Source organism: Ambystoma mexicanum, chromosome 6q (genome assembly GCF_040938575.1).
Source record: "Ambystoma mexicanum isolate Mex_15411 chromosome 6q, UKY_AmexF1_1, whole genome shotgun sequence".
In the NCBI taxonomy this organism is placed as follows: Eukaryota; Metazoa; Chordata; class Amphibia; order Caudata; family Ambystomatidae; genus Ambystoma; species Ambystoma mexicanum.
Window position 1 is genome coordinate 486,139,698 of NC_090937.1, and position 12,334 is coordinate 486,152,031.

Below are 12,334 nucleotides of genomic sequence, written 5' to 3' on the forward strand. Positions count from 1 at the left end.
TCAGTCTATCTGCCTTTAATACATCCACCAATATAAAGCAGGAAGCAGAACGCCCCACCACACAAAACTACAACTAAACAATAGACCCAAGGATCTTCACCCCACGGAAACCAAAGAACTAGTCAGGATAGAAGGATACGGACGTCTGAATACACAGGCTCACCAATACGGATCCACCAGGACAACACACCAACACGACTCCGAACCTGAACCATTCAAAGCCTTAACCGACCAGGGTCACACCAGATAACCTGAGAATAGTTATTACCCACCCAGTCCCACACCGGAAGATTAGATTCAGACGCACCTACCAATCCAAACTATACTCAATAGGATACAGTTGGATCAGTGCAACATTACAAAAGCGAGTCGGCCCACTAGGAACCAGCAACATCCCAAACCACAGGTATATGTTAGGGAGAATTCTCCTTGTAGGGCTTATTTCCCTCACCTAATGAGTCCCCCATCAGCTTTGCTGGATTTCTGGAGTTTATTTTTTCCACCTGGTAAGAGTGTACATCCTTTTTCCACTCTTACATGTGTTTTGGCCTAAGTGTTTTTACTCATTGTGTGATCTTGGGCACTGGTGCACACCACTCCAGGCGCCCCTGTTCTTGTACGGGTTACACAGCACCTTTAGTGTAGTAACCCAGGGTTGTCTTTAAGACTTCCCTCTGACTCCATTTCGCTGGGGTTGACTACTGTCCCCCAAAGAAAGGTAAAGTTGCCATTTACTTTACATAGTCATTTTTACCACAGGCCCAGTACACCCCATCTTACATGGATTACTGGAAAGGGCTAATCTGTAAGCCTTTTCTGTCTGTACCTCCCTGATCATTGTTTCGCTCTTAACATTTAGACTTGGCTGGTGGCAGTGATATCTACCCTAACTTTTCTACCGCGATTATATTAGATAAACCTGGTACTGTTCTTGGCTATTATATTAGCCTCGAACATAAAGCCGCTTGACCAAATAGTCTTTCTTTTGGCTCCGATTGGGTTTATTTGCCATTTCTTTTTGTTAAAGTCCTTCTTGTATTTTACTTTGCGCGGCAAATTATGGTTTGCCTTCTTTGTTCACCGTCTTTTGGCGTGCTTCTGCAGAGAAGCCCTCCTCTTGGCGCCTGGGTGTCTAGGTAGACTGAATGTGGGCAAGGGGTGTAGTCACCCCCTGCACAGGCTATCCTAGGAAACCCAAGTCACACTTTGCAATGATTGGCTGAGGTGGTTGTCCCGGCTGGACAACCCCCCCCCCTGCTGCGTGATTGACAGCCAGGCTGTGTGAATGGGGGTTTTGCGCATAAAAGGCAGGTCTCTTGGGCTAGAAGTCAGTCACCTCTGGAACTACGAGGAACCGAAGAGAAGCAGAGAGAACGACGGCTGCTGCTGCAACTACCCCATCCCGGTGAAGCCCTGCTGCAGTTCTGAGCGATCTTCCCTTCAACGACTAAGAGGAGATCCAGTCGGGAGTCTTCTTCCCTTGAGCCTGGTGGGGATAACCAGCTCATCTTCAGCCAGAGATATCCACTGTGGTCGAAATCGCTGCACACTGCTGTAGTGGTCCGGATAGCCACATGCTGAGCCTCTCTTGTTTTTAAGGAGCACACCATTTTCGTTGTCGCTGCTGCCGGCTTCATCCCTGTGTGGTGCAGACCCCCTTCAGACGTCCTCCTTCACAATGAAGCTCCAGGAATCGTGGGTCTGCGGGAAACCAACAGGAACATCTGCCAGGGCACCAGCTGCATCGTTGGAATAAGGTACTGTGCTCTACTCGAGGAAACTAGGTGAATCCCTTTTCTTCATCCTCAAGGCTCGTCCTTGTCTTTCCTCCTTCTCATAACTTTTGCTTCCGAACATTGACAATATCCAAGTACTTTTGGGCTACGCTGAATCGTGAACTGTCTAATGGTGTGATCTTTGGCACAGGTCTCCGGTGTCACTTAAACCTGGCTCTGACCCTTTGACTTTTGAACTCCTGTTTCTGAGTGTTTCTCGATACTGTCTGCCTAACCTAAATATTGCCTTTGATTTTTGCCTCCAACTCCCTCTGCGTATCTAAGGTGCTAAGTGTGCTTTTGCCCGGTAGCATTTCATGTCACGGATACATGTTTATTGAGTAGACCGAACTGTCAAAAAGTGATTCCAACCGTATCTGCGGTATCGTGTTTTGTTCATAACACCGGTTCATTCAAACACAGGGTACTTGCCTTGAGACATACTGTACAAAGTGAATTGGTTAGTTGTAGTATATTTAACGTGTGGTTTTGTTTAAAGTTTAATAGAGGTGTTGTGTTTATAACTGATGGTTTAAAAATAAATGTACTTATATTTTTTACCTGAAACCTTGAGTCAGTGTTTGCTTGAGTCACAGTAATTATGGTCCCTTTGTGTAATCTCTGCTACTGCTCATTTACTCTTGAGATAAGCCTGGCTGCTCTGCTACTGCTACCACTATAACTTAGTAGTATGGGCTTGTACCAAAGGTAAATTTGTATTGCCACCTGTGGTCTTAATTATGTGTAGTGGTCCCTAAGGGCACTGCACAGGATTCTGCCTAACAGTATACAACTGTAACAGAACCATAAGTACCTGAATCAGGAAACAGACCCCACTAACCCAACCCTCAATCTTCTACATACTTAAACCCACACAAAACCACACAACCATCTCTCACAAAAATCCGCACACACTTTACCACACCGCATCAACAACACACAGGGACGTCATTTGGGGGTCGCCAGAGGTCGCAGGTGCGAACTCTGATGTCTCCCTTGCGACCTCTGTGATCTCCCTTGCGACCTCTAAAAAAAAAAAAAAACATATTTTTTTTTCTTTTTTTTTTTTTGCAATGCAAGCTCCTGGGCTGTAGCCAGCACCATGTCGCTCTTTACCTCTGGAGTGGCTGGCTTTCTTGTTCAGGCTCCTTAAAAAAAGAAGAAAAATAAGAACATGAGGGCCACAAGTCTAACACTTTCAGAACTGAACCTAAATAAGAAAGAATAGGAATGCCAAAAAATGTCTTTCTGGAATTCTATACAATAATTGCTAGACTCATTAAAGGTTTATTTCAGGCACACTTAAGGGGGTGAGTCACTGATTTAGTCCGTTCTCAAACGCCTCAACTCAGCCTTTCATCCTTCTGAGATCAATAAATGGGTACCAACACAGGTTGGGTGATATTGGGTGTATATTTCTTCTATGTAAAGCGCTTAAGCTTAAGTGCTATATAATAACACATCATTATCATTTGGTCATGGACGTCTGCTTGCAATCAGTCATTTGGTAATATGGGCCTATACACACTGATCTTAACGATACATATGGCGATCCATTCAGGTATGAAAGGTACATCACATTATAGTGATATATTTTTCGTAGTGTACAATGCTATGTGATGCCACTTCCTGTTTTGTCAACAGGTGAAAGTCATGTTCCATCGCTTCCCGTGATATCACTTTGGGGTGGGGTCAAATGACATCACTTCCTGTGATGTCATCAGGGGGTCAAGGGTCGTGTGATGTCACTTCCGCTACCCCTGGCATTTTGGTGAAATGACGTCCGTGACAACACATAAACTTCACCCACAGCACTCGAGGCCTTCACCCGATCCGATACTAGCACCAAAGCCCAGCACTCAATGTATACCGAGCTGAAGCTGCCAACAGCACACCACCTCTCCCACTCTCCTTCGCCCCTCTCCCGACTAACCCTACCCACCCTTCCTGTTTGCAGATCCTCTAGAGCACCTGGGGACCAATTCCGTTGGTGACGGTGCACTACACAAGTACGGCCAACATAACAATTCTGGTCTCTGTGTCAGAGTTTACAGCTGTCAGGCTTTTCTTTCTACGACGACTCTTGCTCTGGACTCTGCCAGGGTATAATTTATAGCTATATGCTGTCTATTTCCATGCTGCTCCTGCCTTGAGGATGGTATTCAAACTGTTGGTACCTCCAGTTCTGTGGCCGTTTTGGTTCTCCTGAATTCCCTGATTATCCCCTATTCTTCCTGGTTGGTACCTTTTCCGACTCTGTCCCGGTTCGTCTTGCGATTGGCACTATTGTGGCCCCCCTTGTGTTTCCAGTTTGCCTTCTCGGCCTCTGAGCTCTTTTTGTTGACCTGTTCTTCCCTTTGAAGTATGTAATTACCCTTTCTGACACTGACTGAAGGTTTACAACCCTGCTCTTCTATGTTGAAATCAGGTGGCAGTGCCTGGTTCTTGGTGTGGCTCTGTTGTGCTTCCAGTGTCACGTGTGCACAACCACTGCAGACCCAGTGCACTCACCTGTGCCAATGCAAAGTCACTGTATGCGCTTGTGACTTGCCTTCTAGTGTGCACATCCCTGGGTGCATATGGGTGTTTGTGTGAGTGGTTGTGTGGTGAACGTGCCTCTTTAGATAAGTGTAGCACCCTTAAAGATTCTACTGGTACAAGGGAACAGAGGGCTTAATATGGGGAAGGCTGATTTAGATAGGACTGTGTATGTAAACGTGATGAGACACCTTCCTCCTTTCCTGCTAATTAGTAAAAATGTGCATGGTATGTATTACATATTGCATAAGAGACAAAGGTTGCCCCCAGTCGTCCTACTTGTAGACGGTAGCGCATAATCTATCGATTACTCCCTCAGACAGCCCATACAATCCAACTTCGTAACCACTCGTGCTCCCTTTGATTATTAAGTATTTAATGTTTTTGATGATTTTTTTAATCTAAGCAAAGAGAAATGTGAGGTGGCCTGGTTCTCTAGCGTACACAGTTTGGTTGATGAGCTAGGAGTTTTGCAGGTAAAGCCATACTTCAATGCATGCATTTATGAAGGGTGTTTGAAGAAATTCTCTATTGGTGATGGGACACTTTATCATTGCATCTAATTTTCCAGCAAATTAATTCCAGATATTTGTATTTGTATTTATTTTATTTGTATAGCGCGCTAGGCCCGAGGACGACCAGGCGCATATCTTAGAACATGAGGAACAGTTACAGAACATTCAGCAGTCATAATCGCAGTTAAATACATTGGGGCACAGCGGTGTAAAAGTGCAGACTGAGATGCAGGCAAAAGAATAGTGAGTTCATAGTCCAGGTACAAGTATTGCTATAGTAGTGGGGCAGCGTAGCTTATACTGGTGGTGAGTGAGGAGTAGAGGATAGCCATAGCTTGGCTTTGTTTTTGAAAAGAGTGGCGGACGGGAGCGTTCTGATGGCGAGTGGCACGGAGTTCCAGAGTTTGGAAGCAAGGACTGGGAAGCTGACGCCACCGGCAGATTTCAGGTTGTATTTCGGGATAGTGAGCGATTGGGCTTGGGCAGATCTTAGCGTCCGTGAGGGGGTGTAGTATGAGAAGCGGGATGTTAAGTAGGTAGGGACCTGGTTGTTGACACATTTGTGAGTGAGAGTCAGGGATTTGAGCGAAATTCTTTGTGCGACGGAGAGCCAGTGTAAACTCTTCCTAGTGTCAGAGATGTGCGCTGACCTAGGGATGGCTAGGGCTGCTCTGATAGCATTATTTTGGACGGTTTGGAGTTTGTTGAGGTTCCGTTGGTTAGTGCCTTGATACAAAGCGTCGCAATAATCAAGTTTGGACATAACCAGCGTCCTAGCGAGAGTGATGCAGTTCTGGGTGGAGAGGAATGGGCGACAAGCAGACACTGCGCTTACTTTGCGGTATGATTAAATCATAGTGGCATGACTGATTCAGAAAAGTACCACATGTATTATTGTGAACAAAGTTCATTCATGCTATTTTGTCACTTTGCTGTGTTGGCCGGACTATTATTGGTTTATCTGTATATACACAGTGCCAGAATTCCTTTCATCTTGGGGCGTGGTGATGAAAATACTGCTCTGGTATTCCAATGTTAATTTCTCAGTAACATTGCAAGATGTGGCAATTGTATTTTAGAATTGTTAAGGAAATTAAATGTTGTGCAGAATGTATTTACATGTTTCTTAAAGTGGGACTATTCTAAAAAACATTTTCAGAAGTAATTTTTGCTTGCTAAGTAACATAAGCCAGTTTGGTTGCACGGACCCCGCTTATGCTACAAGAACTTAACTCTTTACTCTCTGACTTATAAAGCAAAACTATTGACAAATTTTCCTGCTATTCTTACGGTGGTGGCTTTTTGATCAGGGAATGCTTTCTAATGTTTTCTGTACTATTGCCTGTTTAATTGCTTCACAGACCCAACTAATGCATGACATTGCTTGCTTAAAGGAGGTAGTTGAGAATGGAGAAGTACACAGACGAAAAATAGAGGTGAGATTTGTTTTTCCAAAATTAACTTTATTTTATCTAAATTTAGTAGATACTGGTACAGTCGCACACAAATCGCATCTTCCCCTCCGTTATGTCTTGTCTTAAAACCATCTCTGTTATCAATTCGTTAGTCAACTAACCAACACTCCAGGTAAGGGTTGGTTAAGCAATAAGAATCCCTATATACATCCCTATATACATCCCTATATACATCCCTATATACATCCCTTTATACATGACTATATTTCGTTTTTCATGACAAGATGAACATACCTCGATTTTGTACCCTCTTCCCCAAACGTGTGGATTTGGACAAAGGATGGTACCGAGTGGATGTCCAGAAAATAAACACAATCCAGTAGATAATTTTCACAAGCCATCACAGTTGACTCCATTCCCTAGTTCAATGGATTCAATTCTCTCACAGATGCCTCATCCCTACAGTGTCCACTACTTGGAAACATTTGGCAGGGGACACATTGAGGCTCACTGTAGTCCACTCAACCTCTGCATGCCTTGATAGTGCCACTCTTCTGGACTGGTTATCAGTGACCACATATCTTTTATGCACTTCGTCCCCATACTTCAGTCCTCCCCTCCCCCCCACATGCTCTTTTTGCTATTTCTGAACATGGCTCGAAATTATTAAATTCGTCCTGCGTCATTATGTCAGGGCCCAAGCCCTTTGGGGTTTAAACACTTTTGGTACTAGAACTCAAAGATGTCCATCACAAATACTCTTAGCATCAGTGTGGGGTTTCGTCAGGTAAAACACGATACTGAGCAATGTGGTTCCTGTCAGTCGAACATGAAGGCTGAGGGAGCACTTGGCTAAACCTTTACTAGGCACCCTCCCACCCCCTTCCAAAGTCACAATCCAGGTCTTCCACCAAATCCTTGTGCGTCAATACCAAGGGGCACACCCCTGAGAAAGGTAGGGAAGCCGGCGACATAACAGAAAAGCGACCACATTTGTGCAGCGAGTCTCATCACTCTTCTGCCTCATCCTCCCACAAAAAGAAGCACTGACAGAGGCCCGACTGTCTTGCCCCTCCAAGGGGGCACCTAGAGAGAGTGAGGAGTTCAAGCAGCAAATACAGAAACTTTTTGACAAGGAACGGCGTCTGCTTCGAATCCAAACCGACCATGCCAGGTGTTAGGGAGAATTCTCATCTATGGCTGATTTCCCTCACCTAGTGAGTCCCCCAGCAGCTTTGCTGGACTTCTGGAGTTTATTTTTTTCCACTTGGTAAGAACGAGAGCTTTTCCCCCACTCTTACCTGCGTTTTGATATGTGTTTCTATCTGTTTTTGTGCGTGTGGACTCTGAAGTACACCACTTCAGTAGCCCCCTTCTTTTGTGTGTGTCACACAGCACCTTCAGTGCCGTGGAACAGGTTGTCTTTGAGACTTCCCTCAACTCCATTTCTGAGGCGACTACTGTCCCTCAGAAAAGGGTAAAGTTACCATTAACTTAGTCAATCTACCACAGATCCAGTACACCCCATCTTCCATGGAGTACTGGAAAGGGTTAACTCGTATCCCTTTTTATCTGTACCTCGATAGAGCATTGTTTCGCTCTTTTAACATTTAGATTTGGCTGGTGGCAGTGGCATCTACCCTAACTTTTCAACCACGATTATATTAGATAAATGTGGTACTGTTCTTGGCTATTATATTAGCCTCGAACATAAACCCGCTTGATCAAATCGTCTTTCTTTTGGCTCCGGTTGGGTTTATTCGCCATTTCTTTTTGTTAAAGTCCTTCTTGTGTTTTACTTTGCGCGGCAAACTAGGTTTGCCTTCTTTGTTCACTGTCTTTAAGCGGGCTTCTGCCCAGAAGCCCTCCTCAAGGTGCCTGGGTGTCTAGTGTCCTGGGAGGATAGCTCAGTGGCACGTTCTCGCCTTGGAAGCAAGACGACACAAATCAACACAGGTTCAATCCCCGGGTCCACGCTTATAAACCTCTGGGTATTTAAGTGCGTTCGCAACTAAGACAGACAAAAAAAAAAATAATCCTGTAACAGCGCCTCGATGCCCGCGGGCTGTGTGAGCGCTTTAAAAAAAATGCAAAAATAATAATGTGAGGGAGGGGTGTAGTCCCCCTCTGCACAGGGTATCCTAGGAAACCCAAGTCGCACTTTGTCATGATTGGCCAGGGTAGTTGTCCGGGCTGGGCAACTCCCCTGCTGGGTGATTGACAGCCAGGCTCCGCGAATGGGGTTTTTTCGCATAAAAGGTAGGTCTCTTGAGCTAGAAGTCAGAGAGTCGCCACTGGAACTGCAAGGAACCGAAGAGAAGCGGAGAGAACGGCTGCTGCAACTACCCCGTCCCGGTGAAGCCCTACTGCAGTCCTGAGCTATCTGCCCTTCAACGACTCAGAGAAGATCCAGTCCGGAGTCGTCTTCCCTTGAGCTGGGTGGGGATAACCAGCTCATCTTCTACAGACAGAGGATCCTCTTCCGTGGTCGAAATTGCTGCACACTGCTGTAGTGGTCCGGATAGCCACCTGAAGAGCCTTTCCTGTTTTTAAGGAGCGCACCTTTTATTCCTTGTCGCTGCTGCCGGCTTCATCACTGTGTGGTGCAGACCCCCTTCAGACGTCCTCCTTCACAACGAAGCTCCAGGAATCGTGGGTCTGCAGGAAACCAACAGGAACAACTGTCAGGGCACTAGCTGCACCACTGGAACAAGATAGTGTTCTGTTGAGGAAACTGGGTGAATCCCTTTTTCTTCATTTCCAAGGCTTGCCCTCGTCTTCCCTCCTTCTTATAACTTTTGCTTCCGAACATTGACGATATCGAAGTACTTTTGGCTACTTTGAATCGTGAACTGTCTGACCGTGTGATCTTTGGCAACTGGCCCTGGTGTCTTTCGACCATGGCTCCGGCCCTTTGACGTTTGACCTCCTGTCTGAGTGTTTCTTGATTCTGCCTGCCTAACCAAAATATTGCCTGTGATGTTTGCCTCCAACTCCCTCTGCGTATCTCGGGTGCTAAGTGTGTTTTTGCCCCGGTAGCATTTCATGTCACGGATACGCGTTTGTTTAATGGACCAAACTGTCAAAAAGTGATCGCAATCGTATTTGCGGTAACGTGTTTTGTTCCTAACACCGGTTCATTCAAACACAGGGTACTTACCTTGAGACTTACTGTACAAAGTGAATTGGTTAGTTGTAGTATATTTAATGTGTGGTTTTTATTGAAGTTTCATAGAAGTGTTGTGTTTATAACGAATGGTTTAAAAATAAATGTACTTATATTTTTTACCTGAAACATTGAGTCAGTGTTTGCTTGAGTCACAGTAATTGTGGTCCCTTTGTGTAATCTCTGCTACTGCTCATATACTCTTGAGATAAGCCTGGCTGCTCCCCCACTGCTACCACTCTGACATAATAGTACAGGCTTGTACCAAAGGTAAAACTTGTATTGCCACCTGTAATCTTAATTGTGTGTAGTGGTCCCTAAGGGCACTGCGCAGGATTCTGCCTAACACCAGGGACCACTGGCGCAAAGGTGTTTAAAAAAATAAATACGTTTTAAAAAGTCAATCGAGCTAGACTAAATCAAAGACTACGTTGCTGCTGATGCTGTATGCACCAGAAGCTTTGAACAAACAGGTTGGGCTTCTCTTTTTGTCTGTTATGACACAGGACTGAGGCTACGCGCTGGAGTCCAGGGTGGATTTCTTCACCTCTGAGAACCATATTTGATGACCAGGGGGAACATAACCCCTTTGGGGCTGCACCAGATACCACACTGTGTGTCGAACCATGCAGAGTTCAGGGATCTGGCAGCAGGCTTCGGCGACACGAGTGGTTGAACATGTTCCAACACGTCCAGATGCAGTGGGCGTCAATATACATGCACCCAAAAGCCCAGTACTGCAAACTGGTCAAAGATGTGCAGCGCTCCAGCCAGGTCTTTAAAGCAATAGGAACTAACGGGGACCGCAATCCAAGAGAGCCTTTCCCTTCAATGTGGCAATAGCATACCGATTTACAATGCAGTGACAACATTTGTGCTCAATGTGACCGTACAAAGAAATATAATACACATTTTCTTATGGTGCATGCTGCATTAGAGGGTTGATGGTCCAGGTAGTGACTGTGCATTTGAGGCAATCTATGTCGAACCTCCCTACATAAAAGGAGTCGAGGAAGACTGATGACATTGCAAAGGTTTTCGCATCTGGAAGCATGGCGCTGAAGGCTATCAAATCCTCCTGCGTACTTGCCAAATAGTCCCTCATTCTCTGGAAGACTATCTTGAGGCAGGGAGCCAGATGCCTGAATGGATAGTTGGGGACAGCTACCTGGTCATTATAAACGATGGTAAGGAGATGGCATGCCAAGCCTGTCAGGTGAACCTCGAAGGAGCGTATTACATCAGGAGATAAATGTTGATGTCGTCTGTGCTCTGGAGAGCCTTGTACTTTTGAGGATCAGGCTTTTCACCAGATGTTTAGGCTATGCTCCTCGATGGCGGGCACCTTTTGAACTGAAGGTCGACGAGTCCATGGAGAGGTTTAAGGACTCAAAGTGTGTAGCAAAATTGCTGGGGTTGGCGGTACAGCAGCCCATCAAGCAGCCCTTCTCATTCTGCTCTAGGGGAAGGGTCTTTAGAATTTTACCCCCTTAGTGAGGAGGGTGCAGTTGCCCAAAGCCAAACTTGAGCAGAGCAAGTTTTCATGCCTCAGCAGGGGAAGTGGGGCAACAAAAGTACAATCTTTTGCATCCTGGATGTTTGTGGCTTCTGCGCCTTAGCTCATTTGAGTTCTTCACACCCTTTTCTCCGGGTTGAGGAAGAGTGTCTGGGCACTGGGATAGCTGGAAGGAGGTACCTCCATCCATTTGGTGGAACTAGAGTCCTGTCTGCAATTTCTCAGAAGGCCCCCAAAGAGACCATTGCCTCCTCGACAACCAGAACCGGAGCTCCAGGAGGAACTGAAAGCTGTACTTATTAAGGGGGCAGTGGTATAGGTTTCAGCCAAGGAGGTCTGGGTGGTTACTCGTACTACTTCCTCGTACCCAAGAAAGAGGGAGGACATGTCACATCCTAGACCTTGGGTCTTGAAAGGGTTCCTGAGAGAGGACAAGATCTGGAAGGTTATATTGAGTTATTCTCTTAGCTCTGCAATCCAAGCACTGGTTGATGTCACTACTCCTTCAGGACACCTATACCCATGAGCCAATCAATCCATCAGAAGCACAGGCGGTTCCTAAGGTTCGTCCTAGAGGGTAATCATTATCAGTTCAAAAGTGCTCCCTTTTGGCTTGACCTCTGCACCCAGGGTATTCACCAAGCTGATGGCAGTGGTGGTGGTGCACCTCAAGAGATCCGGTGTCTTGTATATCCATACCTAGATGACTGACTGATCTGGGGTCGGTCCCCATAGCCGGTTTCAAGACACCTCAAGGACACTTGCTCGCTGTTGTGTAGCTTGGGGTTCTCCCTAAACTTGCAGAAGTCCCATATTATGCCAACCCAGAGGTTCTAGTTTATTGGTAAAACACTCGAGCAGGGAAGGTCTCTTTCCCCCCCAGAGAAGAGTCTTCCCAGCATCATACAGATGGTCACACGATTCCGGAACTTGGCTGTATTCCAGCATCAACCTTCCTCTGCCTTTTAGGCCTCCTGTCATCCTGCATTTTCTTAGTGCCAGGGTAAAGGCTTCAGATGCTTTCCCTTCAGTGGCTTCTCGGGAGCTAGTGGTTGCAATGTTCAGGTGACATGATGGACATCCTCCCGATATAGAGGACGGTGGCCCGCAAACTCTTTGTGGGTCAACAAAGAGAACATATGAGGGGAGGATGCCCTTGTGTGCACCTTGCCCTGAGGCCCAAGTGGTCTTGGATGCTTCTGAGAGGCTGGGGCGCTCACTGTGGGGCTCTGCGGGGGAGCGTTCTTTGATGTGCCTGCTACATTCCACTTGGGACCAATTTGAGTAGTGAGCAGTCAGGCTGGCTTTGACCCCTTTTGTGCCTTCCCTCCTGATTGACAAACCAACATGGTGAGCATGCACTACCTTAACAAGCAAGGTGGTGTACGGTCACTACCCTTGTAGGCAGC

General features: G+C 46.1%; 1 protein-coding gene across 5 annotated transcripts in view; it reads left to right on the forward strand.

Moving 5' to 3' along the window:
• The window catches only part of CENPE (centromere protein E), a 2,471,681-nt gene that overhangs the window by 626,848 nt on the left and 1,832,499 nt on the right, over window positions 1-12,334 (forward strand). For 4 of the 5 annotated variants that reach the window (XM_069630970.1, XM_069630968.1, XM_069630972.1 and 1 more), the window contains exon 19: window positions 6,190-6,264. The exons of the other annotated variant lie outside the window; for it this stretch is intronic. In XM_069630970.1, coding sequence (XP_069487071.1) covers window positions 6,190-6,264 — 75 coding nt within the window. The remainder of the gene's footprint in view (window positions 1-6,189; window positions 6,265-12,334) is intronic. 5 annotated transcript variants of the gene reach the window in all.